The 25,361-nt window shown below is 44.8% G+C and overlaps 1 protein-coding gene across 5 annotated transcripts in view; it reads left to right on the top strand.

Annotated features, from left to right (window-relative positions):
* The window catches only part of RASA3 (RAS p21 protein activator 3), a 233,265-nt gene extending 209,180 nt beyond the window's left edge, over window positions 1–24,085 (top strand). For all 5 annotated transcript variants that reach the window (XM_068268219.1, XM_068268221.1, XM_068268223.1 and 2 more), the window contains 3 exons: window positions 1,122–1,225; window positions 6,252–6,435; window positions 18,405–24,085. In XM_068268219.1, the coding sequence (XP_068124320.1) occupies window positions 1,122–1,225; window positions 6,252–6,435; window positions 18,405–18,480 (364 nt within the window). In that variant the 3' untranslated portion in view covers window positions 18,481–24,085. The remainder of the gene's footprint in view (window positions 1–1,121; window positions 1,226–6,251; window positions 6,436–18,404) is intronic.
* The last annotated feature ends 1,276 nt before the right edge of the window (window positions 24,086–25,361 follow it).

Raw genomic sequence — 25,361 nt, 5'->3', positions numbered from 1 at the left:
CATCCAGATGAATAAAAAATTTTCACATTTGCCAAGCACACGTCCAATAGAACAGCCTCCACCTCACCCTTTGGTGCCTGACTCACCGTCTACGAAGACCCTCAATTAGGTCTATTGCAGCATTGGGACCGTTCCCGGGTCGTCCCCCACCACTCAGGCACACAGCTGGATGATTTTCACCACTCCAAAGATCCGCTATTGTATTCAGCTTACTGCATCTAAAAACTTGGACAAAGGCCTCTCATAGCGTAAAAACGTCTTATTTATTGTATGTAAAAAAAGTTATTGCACTCACACTTTCCCAGAAGTTAAAATCACACAGAGTTTTTCTTCAATACGGGCTCTCCCCCGCTATTGTTGGCCACCGGCTGGCTGCTCCTAGTAGTCCCACTAAGTTCCGCCGTCCGTGCGCGCTACTCCCGGCTTGTACTCTCGTGGGACGCGCCGTGCACCTTTCCCCAGTTCCTGGTTGCGTGGTTAGGCTTCATACAATAAATAAGACGTTTTTACGCTATGAGACGCCTTTGTCCAAGTTTTTAGATGCAGTAAGCTGAATACAATAGCGGATCTTTGGAGTGGTGAAAATCATCCAGCTGTGTGCCTGAGTGGTGGGGGACGACCCGGGAACGGTCCCAATGCTGCAATAGACCTAATTGAGGGTCTTCGTAGACGGTGAGTCAGGCACCAAAGGGTGAGGTGGAGGCTGTTCTATTGGACGTGTGCTTGGCAAATGTGAAATTTTTTTATTCATCTGGATGGAATGAGAAGCCCTCCATGTGATATTATCTTTGGACTGTGTATACATTACATGGACTTTGTGATTGAAGTAGCCGTATAGAGACCACTGTGTTCCACTCATAATAGTGATATGAGTTTTAGAGTGTTTTTACAGTGTTATGCATACCTTTTAGAATACCTGAGTGCGCCACCTCTGTGCAGTTGAACATTATTAATATGGTGATCATAAAATCACCACAAAAATGCTTTTATTTCTACAGACTTAACATTATATTTCTGATCATTTTCTGATAGTTAGCAGATCATAACCTTAATTGCAATGTTTTTCGTTTGATTTTATATATGCAAATTATAATAACTCTGCTTTGTCCCTTTTATGATAGGGCTCTACCAGCAAACATCCAACTTGTTATTGATGGGGACAGAGAAACAGAACGCATTTATTCCCTGTTTAACACCTACATATCCAAACTAGAAAAAATGCAAGGTAATGAAATTTTGTACAGCAAGGGCTATGTCTACGTGTAACTCATTTTGTGTGCTTAACCACTTGCCGACCGCACGCTTATACCGTGCGTCGGCAAAGTGGCAGCTGCGTCGCCAACTGCAGGCTGATACCGTGGGAAGCAGCCGACCATACGCTTATACCGTGCGTCGGCAAAGTGGCAGCTGCGTCGCCAACTGCAGGCTGATTAATTAGGAAGCAGCCGCTCGCGCGAGCGGCTGCTTCCAGTCAAATCACGGCGGGGGGCTCCGTGAATAGCCTGCGGGCCGCCGATGGCGGCTCGCAGGCTAAATGTAAACACAAGCGGAAATAATCCGCTTTGTTTACATTGTACGGCGCTGCTGCGCAGCAGCGCCGTAAGGCAGATCGGCAATCAGCGGCCGGGGATCGCCACCATGTGACAGAGGACGTCCTGTCACTGGCTGCACAGGACGGATAGCGTCCTGTGCAGCCCGGATCACTGGGGGGACAGGTAGGAGAGGGAGGGGGACGGAAAGTCGCCGCGGAGGGGGGCTTTGAGGTGCCCCCCCCCGCAACATGCCACCAGCAGGAGCGATCAGACCCCCCCTGCACATCATCCCCATAGGGGGGGAAAAAGGGGGGCGATCTGATCGCTCTGCGTGCCCTCTGATCTGTGCTGGGGGCTGCAGAGCCCACCCAGCACAGATCCCATCAAACAGCGCTGGTCCTTAAGGGGGGGTAAAGGGTGGGTCCTCAAGTGGTTAAGTTCCTATGGGCCACTGTAGCGTTCAGCTTTTAGTATAGTAGTGTTCCTAGTGCAGAATCGTTCCTCAGTGTGTCCTTTACTACAACTGTTCCCATATTATATCTTTTGCTTTCAGTGCCTCCATAGCCTGTTCTGGCTTTCCAACACCTTCCATGTTGTAGCTAAATTTTCCAGACAGTGCCCCCGTATTTAGTCCAAGCTTCCCAGTGCTCCAAAATGTACCAAGTTTCCTTTTCAGTATATCCCACCTGTGTAGGCCCCTCTGTCCTGTGTTCCCATGTACCCGCCAAACCATTGGCAACTGAGGTCATAAAGCAGTTGTGTAATCTCGGGCCCTGTAGATTCTGTCTGAGTGGTTTTGTACAGGCTTCACATGGACTTAGCATAATAGATTTCAGTGCTGGACTTCTTCATTTGCTGAGTATATCTGGCTTTCTGTTTTTACTTTTGGGGGTGGGAGAGTTTATGTTTAGGTTCTAGCAAGAAGTTATAAATCAAGATGATACCATTTATTGGCTAACTAAAAATGAATAAAATTAAGCAAGCTTTTGGCCTTGCAGCCTTCGTCGGGCTTATATCCTGTTAGTTTGCAGGCTGGTGGTACAGACAGCTATATACATGCAACATCAAAAGGGAAAACCGGTAATTTTTTTTAAGCATGAATAAATGTCATTAAAGCGGAATATAACCCTGCATTTCAACTTTGCTCTAAAACATTATTTACAGTATATTATATGCAACCAGCATTTTTTTTTTTACTAGACCAGCATTGGAAGGGTTACACAGAGCTTTAAAGTTCCTGGACAGAACTGCAGACGCATGCGAAGCTGACATAGATACATTTTGTTTACATAAATGTATCTAAGTGTGGCATGTGACTCACTCTCTCTGACTGAGAAGGAGCTGGAGGACAGCCAAAGAGTGTGTAACATTTATCACTTGTTAAATTCTATTTAGTTAAATGTATCTAAATGAACTTCTGCATATCTCTACATGGAACTTTAAACCTCTGTGTTTAACCCTTTCAATGCTGGTCTAGTAAAAAAAAAAATGCTGGTTGCATATAATATGCTGTAAATAATGTTTTAGAGCAAAGTTGAAATGCAGGGTTATATTCCGCTTTAAGATGCCTTAATTCAAACAGACCATCTAAATGGGGTTAGAGGTCTTTAGCTGAGTTAAGAATCCTTGTTTACTCGATGCTCACAGACCTGGGATTAGGATTGACCCAGAGGTATCGTAAATTCTTAGTTCACAAGTTCAGCTAGAATGGCTGAGAAAGTTCAAATATCATCAGCCTCAAACCAATATAAAAAGTTGTTGTCTTTATTCAATCCCTACTCTACAGCTTTGAACCGATTTATAAATTTTGTTTCTGCTATTAATCGATCATTTGACGTTTTGAAGCCACCCTTCAGGGCAGTGACACGAAGATCATCAATGCTGTGTCCGTTGGACCGGAAGTGTGTAGCAACTGGAAGTCCAGATTTGGTATCATGTGAATTCCCAGGTCCTACTGGTTCTAACACACGTGTTTTATCAATGACACGTTCCTCTTTCTGGTTTTGCTTATATTTCAGGAGTTCAGTCCTGGGGATGATGCTGGCTTTCCTGATTTGGGCCTCAGCCATAGGAGGACTGTAACCTTGTTTAATGAAAGTGTTCTTAACCACTTGCCGACCATGCACTCATACCGCGCGTCGGCAAAGTGGCAGCTGCAGGACCAGCGACGCAGATCTGCGTCACCGGCTGCAGGCTAATTAATCAGGAAACAGCCGCTTGCGCGAGCGGCTGTTTCCTGTCATTTCACGGCGGGGGGCTCCGTGAATAGCCTGCGGGCCGCCGATCGCGGCTCGCAGGCTAAATGTAAACACAAGCGGAAATAATCCGCTTTGTTTACATTTTTACAATATGCTACAGTAGCAGCGTTGTAGTAGATCAGCGATCCCTGGCCAATCAGCGGCCGGGGATCGCTGTCACATGACAACGGGGAGCCTGTTAGAGGCTGCACAGGACAGATCCGTTTCTGTGCAGCCTCCGATCTATCGGGGAAGAGAGGGAGGAGAGGGGGAATCCTGCGGTGGAGGGGGCTTTGAGGTGCCCCCCCCCCACCACCCACAGCATGCAGGAGCGATCAGACCCCCCCCCCAGCACATCATCCCCCTAGTGGGGAAAAAAGGGGGACGGTCTGGTCGCTCTGACTGTCATTTGATCTGTGCTGGGGGCTGTAGAGCCCACCCAGCACAGATCTGAAAAAACAGCGCTTGTCCTTAAGGGGGGGGGGGGGGTAAAGGCTAGGTCCTCAAGTGGTTAAGGCGATCCAGGTGCTTGTCTCTGTCCTTCCTGTCAGAACAAATCTGGTTGTACCTTATAGCTTGGCTGTAAATTATAGAGTTCTTAATGTGCTTGGGATGAAAACTGACATATCTTAGGTATGTGGGACGGTCTGTAGGTTTGCGATACACAGAGGTTTGTATGTTGTTACCCCTGATGTATATGGTGGTGTCCAGAAAGTTAATCTCTGTGTGAGTAGGTAAGTTTAAATTTGATTGTAGGATGGAAGGCGTTGAAGTTCCTGTGGAACTGGAGAAGATCATCCTTACTTGCGGACCAGATGATTAAAATATCATCAATGAAGCGGAAGTAGGCCATGGGTTTTATGCCACATGCATTGAGGTATTCCTCTTCGATTTTGGCCATGAAGAGATTTGCATACTGTGGTGCGAATCGCGAACCCATTGCCACGCCCATCTGCTGTAAATAGAGGTCCTGTCCAAGGATCACAGACTGAGAATATTCCCTAAACCTCCACTCTTGTCATATCGGCAATCACACAATCTAAAACCGATGATTGTCAGGAGTTCTTTGAATAGGCCTCAACAAAACGGAACATCACCCTGCCGACAAAAAATGTGGGACCTGCAGACACATTTACTCCACTGACAGGTTAACGATACCAGGTTTACAACAGGAGTACAGAGTACAAGGCACATTTTCCTGTGGTTCCACCAATCGGTACATCTGATCATGTGTGCTAAATACCCCAATGTTATGTACGTGGGAGAACCTGGACAAACTCTGCGCAAACGTATGAATGGACACAGGCACACTATTAATGATACCAAATCTGGACTCCCAGTTGCTACACACTTCCGGTCCAACGGACACAGCATGGATGATCTTCGTGTCACTGCCCTGAAGGGTGGCTTCAAAAGTCAAATGATCGATTAATAGCAGAAACAAAATTTATAAATTGGTTCAAAGCTGTGGAGAAGGGTTTAAATAAAAACAACTTTTTATATTGGTATGAGGCTGATGATATTTGAACTTTCTCAGCCATTCTAGCTGAACTTGTGAACTAAGAATTTACGATACCTCTGGGTCAATCCTAATCCCAGGTCTGTGAGCATCGAGTAAACAAGGATCCTTATCTCAGCTAACGACCTCTAACCCCATTTAGATGGTCTGTTTGAATTAAGGCATCTTAATGACATGTATTTATGCTTAAAAAAAAAAATCTGTTTTCCCTTTTGATGTTGCATGTATATAGCTGTCTGTACCACCAGCCTGCAAACTAACAGGATATAAGCCCGACAAAGGCTGCAAGGCCAAAAGCTTGCTTATTTTTATTCATTTTTAGTTATAATGGTATTATCCTGATTTATAACTTCTTGCTTTTACTGATTGCTAGCACGGTACAATACCCTACTGCTACTGTTTAGGTTCTAGGAATAGATTGCTTGAATACGTGGGAGAAAAGTTTTATGCTGGAATGCATTGACACTACCAGCTTTCACAAGACTAGTGGTACATATTGTCATCCATCACCTGCAAAAGTTAATTCACCCACATTTTAAAAATAAATAAATTAAAATAAACTTTTTGTAGAACACAAAATGCCGGTCTTTGCTTATGTGTGCAAATGGCCTTCTAATCAGCACAGTGTTTCTTCACCTGTTTCCAGGGTTTAAAAAAAGAACTGTAGTTTGGTATGAGAGAACATATCAAAAGCACCTTTCCAACAAGGATTTAATAAAAAAAAACACTTTCTAGGGTAATTGGATTTAAGCATAGTGATATGGAAAGCTGTACAGCCTTGTTTTACATCCTTCTTTCAGTCATATTGAGCAAAGGTTGGCAGTTTTCTGAACTAAAGTGTTTGTGACCCAAATGCTGACATTAAATGGGAAAGGTACTTGAATTTCTAGGATAATAGACTATCAAGATAGGGAATTGAAAAATGTGCTAATGCTGCTGAACCGTCTTCTTGCCATTCTGTAGAGGCTTGCGGCAGTCGGTCAGTGTATGATGGGCCTGAACAGGAGGAGTACAGCAGCTTTATTATCGATGAACCTCGTGAAACCTACAAAACACTATGTGCTATTATTGAATCCATCAAGACATTAGAAGATGAACATGCCCAGTACAAAAGAGATAAATTTAAGAAAACGAAATATGGAAGCCAGTAAGTATAAAATAGAATGGTGTTCTTTATTCATGATATTGTATAGTAACTTGCTTTTTTAAAGGACACCTAAAGTGAGAGAGATATAGAGGCTGCCATTTTTGTTTTCCTTTTTAATAATACCAGTTGCCTGGCAGCCCTGCTCATCTATTTGGCTGCATTTGTGTCTGAATAAGGCCAAAAAATAAGCATATGGCTTATCTTGTCAGATCACCTGAACTGCATATGCTTGTTCAGGGTCTATGGCTAAAAAAAATTAGAGACAGAGGATCAGCAGGGATAACCAGGTAACTGGTATTGCTTAAAAGTAAATAAATGTGTCATCCTCGTATCCCTCTTGCTTTAGTTGTCCTTCAAGTCAAACATCTGATCTGTGTGCTTGTTTTGGGGAAATTGCTAAAAGTATTAAAGGAAAGTCGGGCAATTTGCATTGTTTAACCTTCTGGGTATTGGCTGCCTAACCCCCCTTAAGGACCAGAGCATTTTAGGTATGGGGGAAGCGCGTTTCGAGGGTCAGGCAGCTAGATCCCTAGTGTAGATAGCTAGACATCGGTGTCCCCAGTATAGCCAGCAGCCTTTACTCTCCTCCCAGACTCCAGCTATGAGCAGCTCTAGCCCCCTCCGCTCTGGCTGGCATCCCTGCGCGCACTGCCACTAAGTTCCAGGTCGCGGCTTGATGATGTCATCAAGCCACGACCCAACACTCAAGGCAGAGTGAATGGGAATGGCAATCGCCGGGGGAACATTGGGAAGTTGAGTCCTCTTCTTCCCCTCCTACCGAGAGCTATAAGCAGGCGGTGTAAATCCTACGCCGCATCAGAGATAAGTAGCCACAAGTGTAGTAAAGAAGAAAGATGCGGTCCGCAACAAGTCTCTCCACAGTCTTGTAGTTTATTTGGGACGTATCCTCACAGCATTTAAAAAAAGTACAAAGCCACAAGTGTGCCGTAGGATTTACGCTGCGCGGTCCCCAGAGGGTTAAAAGGAACCTTCAGGTGTCATCAAAGTGTATATTTTGTTGGCGTGGCTGGCGCGCTAGAGAGATGGCCGCTTTCTAGTCTCGCTCAGCGTGGCCGACTGCTGAAGCTAAGTATCCCAGCTCACCGAGCAACAGCCTTCACCTCTTTTTTCCCCCTACGGCACTCGGAAACACCGGTGCACAGATGAGCTGAGCCTCAAAAGGATCCAGAGCAGGATCACCCCACTCTCAGCTTTCTTCCTCGCGGCGCCACGGAGGCCTAAAAAGCATGGCGTCTTCAGCCTCCTCCTCACACTCCGATGCTACTGTGGCTTCCAGACCCCGCACCAGAGCCAGGAGGTCAGAACACTCCTCATCAGACCCCGCTCTGGACTGGACCCCGAAAGACACCCTTCTTCTCGAGAAATTCAAGACCCTTCTTCATAAGGAGCTGAATGACGTGGCTTCCAAGTTAGCCCACCAACTTAAAAAAGAAATCAGAGACCTCACCTCTCACATGGCGGAATTTGAAGAGCGCTACGAGAAGACCGCAAAAGTGGTCGATGCCCACGACAGGGAACTGGCGGAGGTTAAATCTGAGCTGGCGGATACCAAGCTACGTCTAGAGGATTCAGAAAACAGGTCCCGCCGAGGAAACTTAAGAATCCGTGGGTTACCGGAATCCGTCTTAGACCTGAACTCCACCGCTACCGCGATGTTTCAGGAGCTTGTCCCCAACATCCCCATCGACCGCTTGGAGTTTGACAGGATCCATCGAGCCCTGGGCCCCAAAAGACCCGACGGTACCCCACGAGACGTCATTATTAAGTTTACGTTCTATCGCACCAAAGAAACGATCCTGCAGGCAGCTAGAGAAAAGGAGCCGTTAAGTTTCCAGGACCACTCATGCCAGATCTTCGCGGACCTGGCTCCTGTTACTATTCAAAAACGGCGATCCATGAAGACCTATACCTCTGCACTGCGGGCCCAAAGCATCAAGTATAAATGGGGATTCCCGTTCAAACTAATTTTCCTGCTGTCTGGGAAATCGTATACCGTCACTTCGCCCGAAGAAGCGCAGGATCTATTTGAGCGCCTGAAGCTGATCTTACCGTCGGATACCGGCAAGCAAGCTGCTGATACCTCACCTAGGCACTCTCCGGCCTCGCAGAACTCCTGGCAGAGGGTCTCTCCCTCTAGGAAATCCTCCCAATCTGCCCAGGTAGTTCGGAATGCCTCTCCCACCTGAAGACACATCTTCACCGCACACCTATCTACTCTACGCAGATCCCTTCTGCACACATCCGTAGACGCCCAGCGGTTATCAGCAGACATACCTGTGGCTACTGAAGAGGCTTTTCTGTTACGTTAGCAGGTCCACAGTTTTGCCCTGCTCATGTTCTGGCCTGGGCCTACAGTTTTGTTCCTGTCATTGTTCTTTTACTTTTGTCACTACGAATTTAACATTTCAGCGCGGACGTTCTGCAGGACGCATTCTTCCCTTCACTTCTGCCATCTACCATAACGGTTGGGTAAGACTCTATTTCCTTTTTATATCATCTGCGTTTTGTTTCCCAAGGCTTCATTTACTATCCCTCACCAGACTCTGATATAACCCAGTACTGGTTATAATCCAGTCCCTGATCCCTCAGAAGATAGACTCTGGGTTATCACATTTGCTTTCCTTGGCTGACTTTTATCACCCATGTCCTGCCTTACCCAGGGAACTCCTACTACCTTCCGGACTGGCAAGCTAATCCCTGGACAATAGCACAGTTATGGGTTATTTAGCATATCTGCACAATGTACTGCAAATCCCCTCTCCATCCTCTCCCTCACTCCCACCTCTACCCCTCCCTTAACGGTTACTTCAAGGCTGAAACCGCTCTTCCCTCCCCTCTCCTCTCCTCCCCCCCTCACCCTATACCTTGTAATTTGCTCAGTTTTTTTCCATGGTTTGACACAAGCTGAATGTTTTATATGAGCACCCTGATTTACATGCCTGAAACGATTTAATGTAATTTGTTGCATGTTGTCTGTTACTCTGATGTGAGCAGTTCCCCTTTCCCCTCCATCCCTCTCCCGCTACCTACCCCCCCCTTAAAAGTAAAGCCAACTACTACTCTACCAGGGATCTCCTCCCTCTCCCCCTCCCCCTTCCCCCTCCCCTGCTCCCTACTTTCCTAACCTTCCCTAACCCCATCCCTTATTGCCTAGAACCACTGCTCCTGACTCATGATCTGGTCGCCTAATTCGGTGTCAGTAGACGGATGACGATCTCTGACTTGTTCTTTTCTTTACATAACTACAATGGGATTTCTATGTTCACTGTTATGATACTATAAGATTATAAGGTTAAGTTTTATTCTTCATACGATCTGATTCCCCTGCTGGCTCATCGTTCTGTAATCTATAAATCTCACAACTACAGGCATTCCTATCTCACTTGCCTATTACCAATATAATAGCATCTCAACAATTATAATCACAGGCGACACTAATGACACCCTCAACCCTAAACTAGACAGACAGAGGACCTCTAATCCTAACTCCAACACAGAACTCAAAGATCCACAAGGGGCAAAAATCAAAGAACTTTTAGACAGCCACGGTTATGTGGATGTCTGGAGGGAACTCTACCCTTCTTCTAAGGACTTCACATTTTATTCCAATGCCCACGACAGCTTTAGCAGGATTGACCACATATTTGTACAACAAACATGCTTGCACCTTGTACCAGCAGCCAAAATCCATACTACGCCCTGGTCAGATCACTCCCCAATTTCCATCTGCTGTTCCGCCACTCTTCTGATCAACAGGACATTCAGCTGGCGTCTTAATGAATCCCTGCTCTCCAGAGCGGATATCATTGACCAATTGAAAGTGGAAGTTGAGGAATACTTCGCCAATAACACAGGCACTGTCTCCTCATCTTTTACCTTCTGGGAGGCCCATAAGGCTACCATACGAGGGACACTTATAGGAATCGCTAGCGCTCTCAAAAAACGTCGTAACCAAAAAATTGAAGAACTTACTACAAAACTTGATCGAGCGGAACAGGAGTGGAAAAACACACCTACACGCATCAATAGGCTCATCAAAGATCGTATCCGTACAGAACTCGATCTTTTGCTAACTGACAAGGCGGAACAACAGCTTAGATGGCGGAGACAATTCTATTACTACAATGCCAACAAACCTCTGGCTCTGCTAGCTAAGTGTCTCAAAAATAAGCCCTCTTATCCAACTATGTTAAAAATTCGTAATCCCTCAGGACAGGTCACAGCTAACCCCCGCAAAATCGTCGACTCTTTTGAAACATTTTTATCAGACCTATACACTGATACCTCTAACGCCTCCGACACATCCATCCGTAACTCCCTGAATCAGATCTCGCTCCCAACACTGGACCAAGACTCCATCGCCAGCCTTAGTGCCCCTATTTCTACAGCCGAAGTTCTATCGGCTATCAAAACACTGAAGCCCAACAAAACCCCTGGCCCGGATGGGTTCTCGGCCCTCTATTATAAAAAACTGTCAGACCTACTAGCCCCAAAATTAGCAAAATGCTATAACGAACTTCGCGATGGCGGGTCTCCCCCGAGATCCATGCTAGCAGCCTATATCTCAATGGTCCCCAAAGTAGAGCAGGAACACCACGCAATCCACCAATTCCGCCCCATCTCTCTTATTAACGTAGACTTTAAATTGCTGGGCAAATTTTTAGCACTACGACTGAATAAAGTTCTACCATCCTTAATTCACAGGGATCAGATAGGTTTCGTCCCTGGCAGGCAGGTTGAGGACGGCACCCGACGGGCTATCCTTTTAACCCATTACCTTCAAACAAACAAAATACCCGGAGTGGCTTTGTCCTTAGACACTTATAAGGCCTTTGACACTCTCTCCTGGCCCTACTTAAAACTTGCTCTCAACAAATGGGGTTTAGACACACACTTTTTAAATTGGATACAGGGGATGTATGCAGGCCCCACAGCCTCTGTAAGACTCTCTGGCCACAACTCACACACTTTTGACATCAAGCGGGGCACCAGACAAGGCTGCCCATTATCCCCCCTGCTTTTTATCCTGGCCCTTGAACCCTTCGCTTGCTACTTACGCAGTAACACTGACATTAAAGGGGTCGAACTCGCTGGTTTAACCCACAAACTCCTTATGTTTGCAGACGACACCCTGTTAATATTAACACAACCTCATAAATCCATCCCAGAGGCCCTCCAGGCCTTTACCCGCTTTGCCCAAGTTTCTGGCCTACAAATAAACGTAGATAAATCTAAAGCCATGAGTATATCCCTCTCTCCGGTGGACTTGGACCAGCTGAGGGGATCTTTTCCCTTCCAGTGGGTCCAATCTTTACCTTATTTAGGTATCACCCTCACCCCCAATTACGCTTCTCTCTTCTCCGCAAACTTCCCTCCACTACTGAAGTCACTTTCTGCACTAACTGACCGGTGGTCCCACTCCCCCCTATCATGGTTAGGGAAGGTCAATGCAATCAAAATGACTTACTTACCAAAACTCCTTTACTATTTCCGCACACTCCCGGTTCAAGTTCCAAGCCACTATCTACGTATTTTTCAGAAGAAAATTTTGACTTTTATATGGGGTCGTAAGGGCCCTAGGGTTTGTAAATTAACCCTCTTTGCTCACAAATTGGATGGAGGATTGGGGGTCCCACAGATCACCTCCTATTATCGGGCAGCAACCATAGCCCAACTCACCCGACTATTTCAGACGCATGATACCCCTCTTTGGGTCTTTTTAGAAATACCTAAATGTGACCCTTTTTTACCCAGCACCCTACTATGGCTCCCCCCGAAAATGAGACCACCCTCACTTAGCCCCCCCTTGGCCCACTGCCTCCAAGTGTGGGACTCGGTACGTTACTCCGCTAATCTCCAATCATCATTCCTACCCTTGCTCCCGCTGACCAATAACCCACTGTTTCCCCCGGGTCTTGAGGATCCGACAGCATTCTCTTGGTGGAGCATGAAAGGCCTCACCATGGTAACACATTTTCTCACCTCTAGAGGTTTCCTTTCCTGGCCAGACATACAAGAAAAATTTCAGGCTCCCCCTAGAGAATATTTCCGATATTTACAGATCAGACACTGGATCAGATCCCTTACTCGCGATAAAGATCCCCCCTACACCGCAACACCCTATGAACACATCTGTATCCATTGCCCAAATACCAAAGGCTTGATTTCTAGACTATACAGTTTTCTATCTCGCCCATCCTCCCCAGTGATACACCCTTATGCTTCTAAATGGGAGGCAGATCTTGCCAGCCCCAAAGACAGAGAAGACTGGCTAGACATCTGGAGCAGAACTTCCAGCTGTTCAAGTAATCTATATATTGTTGAGGCCGCTTTTAAAGTCATGACCCGGTGGTACCTGGTCCCAGCCCGTTTAGCTAAAATATTTCCTTCCGCCAACCCTTATTGCTTCCGAGGCTGCAGAGTGCTTGGCGACATGTTACATATCTGGTGGACCTGTCCACGGCTTACCCGATTCTGGTGTCAAATATATAAATTACTTTCATCCCTATTCCACCAACCAATCACTAAAGACCCTTGGCAAGCTTTACTACATGAAAGAATAAGATCCTTGACCTCAGCACAAAACAAATTAGCTTCCATAATACTCTCGGCAGCTACCATGACTATAGCACGGAACTGGAAGAAGCCTTCCGTCAATATCAGCGAAGCAAAATCAAGAATCAACTCTATAATGATAAATGAACGACTCACTAGTATTCTTAAGGACACCCAAAAGAAATTTGAAACAATCTGGGATCCCTGGATTCGTCTGGAACATCCAAACCTGGAGTTAGCTTCCATTCTGAGACTGTAAGGTGGACCCCCCACTCTCGTTCTTTCTCTTTTTCTTATCCCAATTTCCTTTTCGCTTCTCCCTTTTTCTTCTCCTTCTCTCTCTTCCTCTTTCTGGTTTCCTCTCTTGACCTTTTCTCGATGTTGACTATGGTAATAACCCCCCTTGTCCCGCCTGCCTATCGCTGGACGGCAGGCGCCTAAGGAGGTACTCATAAACTGTTCTAGCCCTACATGGGCCCCTTCCTGCCCTACCCCCTAACTCTCCATTAGCAAGCCCCAGATAGCTGGACTTAGTCCTCTGAGGGCTCATAGACACTTAATCTTTTACTAACAGTAGCGATCTTATTTTCAGCTGCTCTAATGTTTGCTATGATCATACTACTGAGTATCTTACCTATCCCCTCCCGATTAAGCTTAGACACCAATGGAAAATATTTGCATATGTTGTCCCCAATGTTCCCTTTTTGCTGTTCATATCTTTATGTACTTTTGGCCTTGTTAAAATTTAAAACTTCAATAAAAATTTTGAAAATAAAAAAAAAGTGTATATTTTGTTGCAGTGTCTTCTGTGTATAGCTCAGTTCATGGAACAACCCTGATGAGCTCTGGAGATTGTATGTTAGATAACTAGCACATAACATAGCTGATTTTCCGCTCCTCTTAAATACTAAAGTCTTTTAAAGGGAACCTACACTGAGAAGGATATGAATTTTTCCTTTAAAGGGAATCTGAAGTGAAAATAAACTTATGATCTAATGAGTTGTATGTGTAGTACTGCTAAGAAATAAAACATTATTAGCACAGATCTGAGTCTCATATTGTTCTCAGTACAGGAAGAGTTAAACTTCAGCTGTTATCTATGCAAAAGAGCTCCTCTGAACTCTGCAACTTTATAAAGTTGTGAAAAGCACTGTCTTTTGAAGCACTTATTCCAACTGTCTTTGTTTGTTCTTTGTTTATTGCTTTTCTACAGAGAAAAGTTCAAATGGTCACTAGCCTGCTCTGTGAAATAATTTAAAATGCTGTGTATTGTGAAAACTGCAATTATTAGAGAATTATGCAGATATATATATATATATATATATATATATATATATATATATATATATATAATGAAAAAAAAGCTGTATACAGGTAGTCCCCGGTTAACGAACGAGATAGGGACTGTAGGTTCGTTCTTGACCTGAATCTGTTCTTAAGTCGGAACACTGTGCCATCTCTGTCCCCTGTACCTCTTCTGTGCCCCTCTATGCCTCCAGTGTCCCTCTCTGTTACATCTGCCCTCTGTGCCTGCTTATACAAGTTAAAAAAACAATTTTTTCTTTGAATTTTTCAAAATCCATTATCTCAAAACCTACAAGTCCAATTTGAAAAAAAAATTTGGGCTTGTTTCCATGGAAACACAGAATCCATGCCGTTCGTATCGGCGAGTCGTTTATAAGTCGGGGATTACCTGTACCTGAAAATATAAATGACACTATTTTCTTTGCTACTAATGTTCTATTAATTATCCGTATTACACAACCAGTTAATTATACCATGAGGTTTTTTCGCTTCAGTGTCACTTTAAACGAATACCAGTTGCCTGACTCTCCTGCTCATCCGGTGTTTCTAATACTTTTAGCCACAGCCCCTGAACAAGCATGCAGATCAGGTGCTCTGACTGAAGTCAGACTGGATTAGCTGCATGCTTGTTTCAGGTGTGCGATTCAGCCACTACTGCAGCCAAAGAGATCAGCAGGACTGCCAGGCAACTGGTATTGTTCAAAAGTAAACATCCATATCCCTCAGTTATGGTTCCCTTTAAGAAGGGAAGGTGGTTAAAGCAAACTTGAAGCAAGAAATTCACCTCAGGTTTCATGCATACCTATGTAGTGCCAAGGCTCTGGATACTATAGAGCCTTCCAGTTCGTTGGTCCATCCCGTCATTGCTGCACCATCCCTGTTGAAGTTACTTGTCCTACTAGGTTTTCAGTACTTCTGGGGCAACCTTTGGAACTACTCACTTTGCCCAGTAGTTCTGAAGACTAGTGCATCCGTGCTGTGCATGGGTTAGCCCGGACTCATGCCTATGCAGTAAGGAGGCGCTCGTCTTTGGAACCACTCAGGGACACAAGTAGTTCTGCAGACTGCTGGAGGAGTGCCTAATGCTAGGAATACACGGTACGTTTTGTACTGTGTAATCGAGCCGCTGGATCGATTCCGGCGCGTCCCCGCGGGCGCCTGGATCGATTCCCACTCGTCCCCGCGGGCACTTCTTATCTTCTCCTCGTTTTCTTCTATTGTCCTGACCGCGGTATCAAGCGGGGAATCGATCCGGCGGGTGATCAGGCACATCGGATTTTATCAATCGAGCCATCAGCGGCTCGATTACATGGTACAAAACGTACCGTGTATTCCTAGCATAAGGGCTATTCCACCTAGCAGGTAAAATAACTTTAACCTGGAACGGCGCAGGAACAACATAACAGACCCAGCACCAGGAAGGCTCTATGGTATCCTGATAAGGTTAGAGAAACCGAGAGCCCAATATAGTGTAGTACGTTCAGCATAAAATTAGTAAAGATAATTAGTGAGAAGAGTATACTCACAAACGTGGGTTACCACAAAGGCAACCACTGTATAGGCAGGTGAGGAGATTAGACCTGTCCTCACTCAGAATTAAGAAGTCACTCTCTGTAGATCAGAAAAGGTGTAGATCACCCCTCCACCAGTGGTGGACACTGTATAGCAGTAGGAGAACAGAGGCGCCAGCAAGATAAAACCTTTAAAATTTGCTTGGAGGGAGCTGTGGACTTACCTCCATAAAGCAGACACGAAAGACTGTCTGTATAATAGTAATCACATTTATTATATAGTACCCCAAAAGTGCAATGCGTTTCGCAGGCCACGCCCGTTTCATCAGGCAATAAACGTGGGGGCAAACAGAATTTCAGCAGTAGCAGGAGTAGCGCCTCACTGAGGTGCTGCTACTGCTAAAATTCTGTTTGTCCCCACATTTATTGCCTGATGAAGCGGGCGTGACCTGCGAAATACGTTGCACTTTTGTGGTACTATATAATAAATGTGATTACTATTATACAGACAGTCTTTCGTGTCTGCTTTATGGAGGTAAGTCCACAGCTTCCTCCAAGCAAATTTTAAAGGTTTTATACACTTTTATCCTGCTGGTGCCTCTGTTCCGTTTGGTATGGTATCCTGAGCCTTTCCTATACATGGGTATGTATGAAACCTACAGTGTGTTTCCTCACTTCAGATTCGCTATAACCGGATGTCACCTGTGGAGGAAGAGATAATGAAGCCTATTTCTGATTTGTCATGTATGCTGCTCTTGTTCAAGGACTACGTGCAATTTCCCACATTGTGTTATGCAAACTGCAGCACGCCCAGTGTAAATCTAAGCATGGTTTATGACCGTTCGTGTTACATGTCACACCGCACATGTTTATACTATATTTTATATTAATTACTGTGGAAAGCACAATTTGTTTTTGTATAGGAATGTGTGTGGTGACCAAAAGTACCCTCACATTTTCTCCTCAAGAGCAAACCTAGCCCAAGTCAGTTGGTGGGCCATGAATGCTAAAAATTGTAACTGTGATAAAATCAGAAAGCTTGTAACCCATTGCAACTAGATTCCAAGAAACACCCATATGTGCTTCTGACAGAATTTTCTCCATCAGATCACTTGATTTTGTGATGCACAAATTCCCCGAGGCTAGATTGGAAACAGCTGTAATACGTTTTCTCTTGGCTCAGCTGCTGGTATCAGATTTTAAAGGACATCTATCACAAAAACAAAATGTTATCTGTTAGCACTATATCCTATTCATTCTCCCAATCATAAAGGCTGATTTGCTCTATAAAATCTTTCTTTTGTTTTCACTATAGTAATGCTCTATATACTGTGGAAGCAGGACTGCGCCATTAGCAGTAGGGGTGACATTAGCTGATTATATAATTTATTTTATAGCTAAAAGCGGTTTGTAAAGATGTAGACTATAGCTGGAGAAATGCTGCTGTTATTGCACATCTTTGAAAAAAGCTTTTCAGCTTTCAGATGTAAAATAAGCTGTATAATCAGTTGATCACCCCTACTGTAAATGCCACAGCCCAGTTTCCACAGTAGTGAGCTTTTACCATGGGGAAATTGACTGAAAGATTTTACGGAAAAAGGAGAAATACTTCACAAAATAATGACTCATCTGTGATCATGACAATGATGGGAACAGGATATACTGTAGTCCTCAAAAGAAATAGTGTTCACGATAAGCCCTTAATTTATTAATGGAAACTTGAAGTGAGTAGCATGGAGACAGCCATTTAAAAATGCTACTTGGCTGTTTTGGTGATCCCATGTCCTCAGTACATCCAGGCAGTTAACCAGGATAACTATGAAGATCAGGGGATGATTCCATTTTGACTCAGAGTGTATGTTTGTTCCAAGTGTGGCTTGACGTACTGAAACCGCAGGCATTTTTTTCTCATATAAATAAAGATGTCAGCCTCCATATTCTCTTTAGTTCAGGTTTGAGGTGGTCTGTCACACTATGTGTACACAGGGGTATAACAATACCCCCCCTCACAGTCGGGCCCAGGGGTTAAGGGGCCTAGTCCTGGGGAGCAGAGCAGCTGCAGCAAAGCTTCATACTGTACCTTGTTTTGGCAGTGAACAGGTCCTCTTCACTTATTCTCACTTTCTCTTCAGTGTAGCCACCATGCAGCCAAACCTTTAGCAGCTCCCACAGAATCACTAGGCGATTGGCTGCATGGCAGCTACACTAAAGAGGAAGTGAAGAAGGCCTTTCCCCCATCGGTATTGGGTACAGTATGAAGCTTTACTGCCATACTTCTCTGCTGTATCTGAGGGGAGGGACGGAAATTCTATACAAAACAGGGGGTCCAAGATGGTCACATTAATCCCCTGCATGTACGACTGTATAAAGTTCTGGCTTGGCAGATGTTTCCCCCATATTTATTCCAATGTTTAATGCTCAGCTTCTGTTTGTAAGGTCTCTAGGATACACTCAAAGCAAGTTACCAAGATAATACAATTGAGAAGTCTACGATTTTATGTATTTGCAAATCCTTCACACATCATTACCATATTCTGAAATTAACAATAGCCTGACTTTTCTTTTTTAATCTTTCAGAGAACACCCTATAGGAGATAAAAGTTTCCAGACCTACATCAGGCAGCAGTCTGAAGTGTCCACACATTCCATTTGACTTGCCATAGGTTGCACTTGAAGGATTACAAAAGGAATTGCCTCTCCCTACTCAGAATAGGAGAGTGATGTCCTCACGAGATTTAGTGCTGGGCCAGAGCACCATGTAGAACTCGCACAGCAGGATATGCCGAGTATTCGTGGGGCTTTTAAGGACTGTTACAGAGTTGGAATGCACTTTACTCATCTGAAACAGATGAAAGAACTATGTTGTTGTTTTTTTATATAGCGTATTCCCATATCCTAATTCCCCATGATCAGTTCAATGAACTGAATCCCTAATGTTCCCTTTTGCTTCCCTCTGTGATATAAAATACACATTCCTGGAACTGTACAGTAAACCTTGAAGCTTGTCAGGTAGTTTTCTGCCACAAGGAGGTGCTGAAGTACAGTTTTGCCTGCCTGGTTCTGACTCAGGGCTGCACTGCAAATACTGGACATATATAAAGATTGGGATCTCATCATGAATTCTCATGTGGCCTGTCAATCCAGGAGGATTCATGCAAGGCAATGCTGTTGAAGAAATGTATTTCCTTTTGACAGCATACTCAGAAATTGAAGCATACCTGTTTTTATCACGTCTAGTAACAAAAGTGCTTTGATAAGTCACAGCTTAGAATGGCGTTTTAATGTTCTAATTCACCACCCTGCTTTTTAGTTGTATGACTTTCATATCCACAGCATTATTAAGCAGTATGCCAGTAGGATTATAAGTACCTTGTATGCACTGGATCACAAGAGGTTTATGTGTGGCTCTTTGGATAACTACCCCATACTATTTCCAAGTACCTAAAGGTCACAAATGCCACCATGTTTGATATTCATCTTAGAAATTACTGGAACTGTTGAAAGAAAGATAAATGTGTTTTATTGTATTCACTTGCAAATCTCCTTGTGTTAGCAAGCCACTCACATTATTTTCAAAGGAGGCTGCAGCACAGGGTGGATTGTTCAAGCCATTTCTTGCCAAAAGAAACCATTTATAGCCACTGGATAATGTAGGGTGTTAAATTATATAAGAGATTTGTATTTTCAGTGACATCCTCTGTGCCAAAGAGCTTTTATGCTCCTCTTTTACTATAGATGTTATGGTAATAAAGGTATTAATATGCTTATGCAGCTCTTATACCCAAATGACTGCAATGTGCTTACTGCCACAGCCAGTTCACTCCTATATAGGATTTTTAAAAACTCTCCAATCCCTTATTGGATTTTGTATACCTGTTCCCCTATTTTCATAGTTTGATGGCAAGTGGAAATAGCTGCAGATATATCACATATTCTTCCAAAAAAGGGAGGATCTAATTAATATTCTTAATAGACTCATCAGTAACAGAGGTCAGTTATAGCACAGGCAGAGATAAATTATATTTATAGTTAGCTTTATTAAAAAAAAGGCAAATTATGTTCATCCAAGCAGATGGGACTTGGTTACAGGAGAACTTGTCATTGGCTGACATAGTGGAGACATTGCTTGCAGTGTGCAGTGCATCTGACCATTGCAGGAGAGGCAAGTGATGTCATTGTACCACTAACTACTCCACAAGCCAGCTAGGGTGACCTCTTATGTGGAAAGTATTTCTGTTCATTTGCATTGTTAGTGTTTTACAATTTCACACAAAAATGAATTTTATTCGTTTTTCATGTTTTGATTGCGATTGGTTATTAGGTTTTTAGTTGCTGCTCTATAGTTTATGACCTGGCTTGTATAAGAACTTGAATGGCATACTTGAAAACAACCACCTATACTGAGTGCCAACCACAACATAATGGGACCTGTCTCTACCAACCCAGACCTCCAGTTATTTAGCACTGATACACGTTATGTACTCTCAGCCATACGACAGCCTGCCATGTGAAAAAGAGCTGTCTTGTGCCCCATTTCCATATGGGTGGGGGCCATTATATCATAGTCATTGAGCTTCTTGTATTTCATGCGATCTGTATCAACAATCACATTGAAAGGCTTATTATAGTATAATTATGACAATATTTTCTACATCTTTGGCCAGACTTCATAAAATTAAGGGAAAAGCATAAAAACCTCTCTCTACTCCTAAATCTTGTTTTCATTGCTGGCTGAAACATGCATATGGTAGCTGAGAATTCTGTATTTTAATGTAAGGGCACATTCACACTTAGTGCTACGGTTTTGCACAAATTATTTTACTGCGACTAGCACGGTAAAATCACTGTGCACTTCTGCAATTCTGAGCGATCGCAATCAGTGCCTTAAGCATTGTACCGCGTTCGCTCCAGCATCAAGGCAGAATGCTGCAGGTTTTACGATTGGTGCTCGTCGCCCGCGATTGGTGCCAATCGCGACCGTGAGATCACTGCCATGGGGTTAGAATAGCACTAGGGCTTTAAAAAGCGCTAGCGCTCGGTGATAGTGGGAATCGCCATAGTGAGAATGGGCCCTAATGTCTCACCAGCAGTTCTGTAGCTAGATACAGTTGACTGTGCAGTTACAAGTAGCTGCCAGTGTGACATTAGCAGCTGCTCTGAACAATATGCTGGTAAATATTTGTAGCTGCTGCCTCTTTCCTACAAGTGGCCCATATGTCATTGCTTTTATGCTTAGAACATATTAGTTGTTCCAGGATCTACCCTTTGCCATTTAGCTTGTCATTGCACTTGCTTCCTTTTAGACTACCCACACCTGAAGTAGAGGAAAGAGCTGTACTTACCAATGTCATTAACTGTTGGAGGTGTGATAGCAGAGGAATGGAGAAAATAGCTTCATGGTCAGTAATAATAAAGAACATGAATATTAAAATTCCAGTTCAACAGAAATTGCATGCATGGGACAAGACATTTGAATGAGCTGAGCGTATTCAGAAACTACTGATCCACTAACCAGTAACTTGCCTGCCCAGATCCATCTGTGCAAATTCTGGTTCCTTTCAAACTGGTAGATATATTTGTCTTGGTGGATCATCAGGGATGTAAGCAGTATTGATCTCAGGCTTTTATATACTAACTACATGGTGCTATCAGTTTAAAGTTCATCACGTCGCTCTGCAACAAGACAGGAGATGTTACTTTCACTGCTAAAAACGTCATATTAGAGATAACAGTTTAACAAAAAGAGTTTTCACTCCCTGCATGCTTTGCCAAGGCGGTGGGTGAAATCCTGCAGGCAGTGCATGAAGCAGCTGAGCTGTTTTTATCCGTGTTTTGTAACTGAGTAGAATACATATGAAAGTTGGCACTTCCCTTATGCTGTACTCTGGCATGCATCCAATATGTCTGAAACACAGGCAAGCAAAGATGATTGATTGTTCACAGGGGTGGTCTTATGTGATGCAAGATTATACTGCTGAAGGGCAGGCTGGAACAGTTTTTAACTTTATGCTGCTTTGGAAGAACAGTCAGAAGTGGAAAGTTGGTGATTATGGCCCTTTTGTTAAAGGGAATTCCACCAGCATTGCTCTGTATGTGACAGCATTCATTTGCATATTGCACTTACCTTTTATGTCTGTGCAGAGTTAGCCTACAGATATCATAGCAGTAGTCATGAAGGAAACAGGTTACAGTACACCATGCAGCTGATTGGATATTCCCAGTGGGGTCTGATTGACATGGAATCAGAATCAGAATTTATTTTCGCCAAGTACAACAGGGTTGTACCCGGAATTGGTTTTGGCACAAACAGGGTCGGTGATGGTACAGTAAGCACATTGAGCATACAGTAGATACATTAAATATTACAGTAGACACATACAGTGTCAGCCGCAACATAAAGTAAATAACTACAGTAGGTACAAAGCTTATATAGGGATAGATTATAGAGTGTAAGGCATAGGCAGAAGAGTCTGTAGAAAAAGATGGGCCCAGGGGAAAGGACTGGGGGAAAATCCGCTGCCGTCTAGGCACTCAAAACGCTTCTGCAGCGATACTTTGAATCAGATGCCCCCCAGTCTGTCCTGGGAAGGAGAGAGAGAGGAGAGGGAACTAAGGAAGAGATCGAGATAGAGCAGTGAGAGTGAGACTCCTTGGGATTGCAGCATAACCTGGTTAGTAGTGTCCCTGATGAATGGCTTGTGGCTGAGATGGGTCCACGGCTGCGCCGACCTAAGTGTGGAAGGACCTTGCTGTGCAAGCACGAGATGCTGGAGCAGTTGGCTGACCCATGTGGAGAAGGTGGCCGCACAGACCCATGCAGTTGGGCAGATTAGTGGAGCTGAGTCCTGCAGCAAGGGAGCACCCAGCGAGTTCAGCAGTGGAAGGCCTGGTTTTACTAGGGGACAAGATGGTGGTCTGGCTCCCTCGGCTTACCTGGGCAGCAGCAGCAACATTGGCAGGAGTCCTTTAGCTGCAGCCTGCACCTAGGGTTGAGACAGACCTGTGTGTGCTTGAGGTGGCTCCCTGTCTTTGCGGGCAATAGCAGCAGTGGTGTCCCGAGCAGTGGTGGCTAGGCTGAAATGAGCAGGGACACTGGCGCAGCAGGCAGCTCCATCTGGAGGAGCGGCAGCTTCTCCTCATCTGTGGGGCGGCAGCGTCAGGCCCTCTAGTCTTGTTGGTGAAGAGGCTGCATTTCTATGGTGGCTTGAGGAGCAGCGATGGTCAGGCCTCCTGTGCATGTGGAGTGACCCACATGCTCTGGGCTGGCGTCCTGGACTTCTAGGCAGCACTGACGCAGCGACCCACGTGGTGGAGGGGGATCCTGCGGCCTTATCGATCCCGGGCTGCGGAGGATTGGAGCTCCTGCAGTGCTGGTGGACCACGTGGACGCTGAGCTTCGGGGTCGGCAGCTCTCCCGTGCGTGTAGTAAAGGGGTGCCGATGGACTTGTCCATGTCGAGGGTCCTGGAGAGCCGAGCCTCGAGGGCGACACAGTTGGTGTGGAGTCCGGAGCCAGCGTCAGATGCATCACGTGGGGCGACTCAGCTGGGATCTCCCACTTGGCAAGCTGGACCTTCGAGCGAGCGCTGGGGAGCCGGAGCCTGGGGAGCGGGCGCATCGTTCACCACCCGATGGAGCGGGGGAACTGGAAGATGCCCCTACGGTGCAACATGGCCAGGGGGGAACCCAAGGAGAGGAGAAAAAAGCAATTACAGCCGGAGCCCTGTGGCCGTGGTGTCCTATCCCGGCGCCATCTTGGATAGTACATGGATAATGCCTCATTATCTAAAGCTGCCTCATGGCTACAGGGATTACACCCAGTGTTGGACTGGGAGGTGCAAACACTGAGGGAATCCACTTGCGGGCCAAGCAGCAGTAATTCGGTGTTGCTGCTCGCAGTGAAGACTTGTTATAGGTTTCTATTAGGTGGGATAACACAGGGTCTCTGCTGCTTGGCCAGCAGGTGGATTTCCTCAGCTTTTCCATCTCCCAGTCCGATACTGGGTGTAATCCCTGTAGCCATAGGGCAGCTTACACCATCACACCAGCAGCTGAAAAGTAGAGGAAGCCTGGAGTGAAAGGAACATAAAAGATGCAGCTGATTACTTCCATATAAAATGCCCTGCCTGGCTGTTGTGTTTGTCCTCTTATGCTAGGTACACACTGAGATTTTCTGGCAGATTTACTGTCTGATCGATTATTTCCAACATGTCCGATCTGATTTTCGATTGATTTCTGATTGGTTTCATTCACTTCTATCAGTACTCGACCGGAAATCAGATTGGATATGTTGGAAATAATCAATCTGACAGTAAATCTGCCATAAAATCTCAGAGTGTACCTAGCATTCTTACCAGGGCACTATCCCAAATCAGGTGTTCTGACTCCATCAGCTGCATGCTTGTTCCTGGTGTGTAATTCAGAAGTCACTAGGGCCAAAAGAGTGCTAACCAGGCAGATGGCATTTTTAAAAGGTAGTAAAGATGGGAGCCTCCATATTCACCCTTAGGCCATGTTTCATGTAAAGTGCTGGTTCTCTCAATGACAGGGGAAAGTAAAACTTGCACATTAAAGTGGATCCGAGGTAAACTTTCCTATAGTTTATAGGGCTTTTCTCAAGCCAAATACTTTCTTGTTTTTGTTGTAATACTCTAATTCCCTATAAACTAAACAAGCCTCGTCCACAGCTTTTCAGAGTGCCAAGGCCTTTTCAGACAAAGCAAGAGCTTATAAGCTCAGTCTGGGCAGGAGTAGGGGGAGGTATTACTAGCCATTGATTTCAAAGGCAGAGGGGAGGAGGAGAGGGGACTGAATTTACACAGAAGAAAGCTGGTAGCATCTCCAGCCCTTAGCCTGTGACAAAAAGAACATGGCTGCCCCCATTGTATCACAGGAATAAATAATCTTAAACTTTGCAGCTAGATATGCTGTGTAAACTATCTAAACTTTAGATAAGATATATAGACAAGTTACTTGTTACAGTTAGTTTTTCATCTCGGATCCGCTTTAACTCCTCCACACCTTGCAGAGAATCCTGAGTTGAATGGCAGAGACTCAAGCGTTCTCAGCTTTGCTCTATGCCTGGCTGCTGTGAGGAGCAGGATAACTGCGACTTGAAATCATCATTGATTGTTTCAGGTCACAGTGTAGAACAGGCACACTGCTCCACTATGTGCTTCTGTTCTCTGGAGAGGGGATGGAGGAGGACAAGCAGGATGTGTGCCACGTGGCCAGTCACTGAAGGGAACCCCTGTACTCACTCTACTTTTCACACAAAACAATCACAAATTATCTTTTTCTACTGCCTGAGTGTGAGGTGTGTACATAGTTGATGACTGTATACAGACATGAATGATCAGATGTGCTGTCCTATGGGGGAGGGGAAGAGCAGCAGGAGGTTTTGCACTTCATGACTAGTGGATAATCAGCTGGGATTTGTGGTTCCCTCGGAAAAGGTTGGCTGGAGAGGACAGCTGTCACTCAAAACTGTCTGTTTTTGAGGTTGAAGACCTGTGCAATCATAATCTTAAAATGT

The sequence above is a fragment of the Hyperolius riggenbachi genome, chromosome 2, assembly GCF_040937935.1.
Source record: "Hyperolius riggenbachi isolate aHypRig1 chromosome 2, aHypRig1.pri, whole genome shotgun sequence".
NCBI lineage: Eukaryota > Metazoa > Chordata > Amphibia > Anura > Hyperoliidae > Hyperolius > Hyperolius riggenbachi.
The sequence above is the reverse complement of the archived record's forward strand: the minus strand, read 5'-3'. Positions and strand labels throughout refer to the sequence as shown.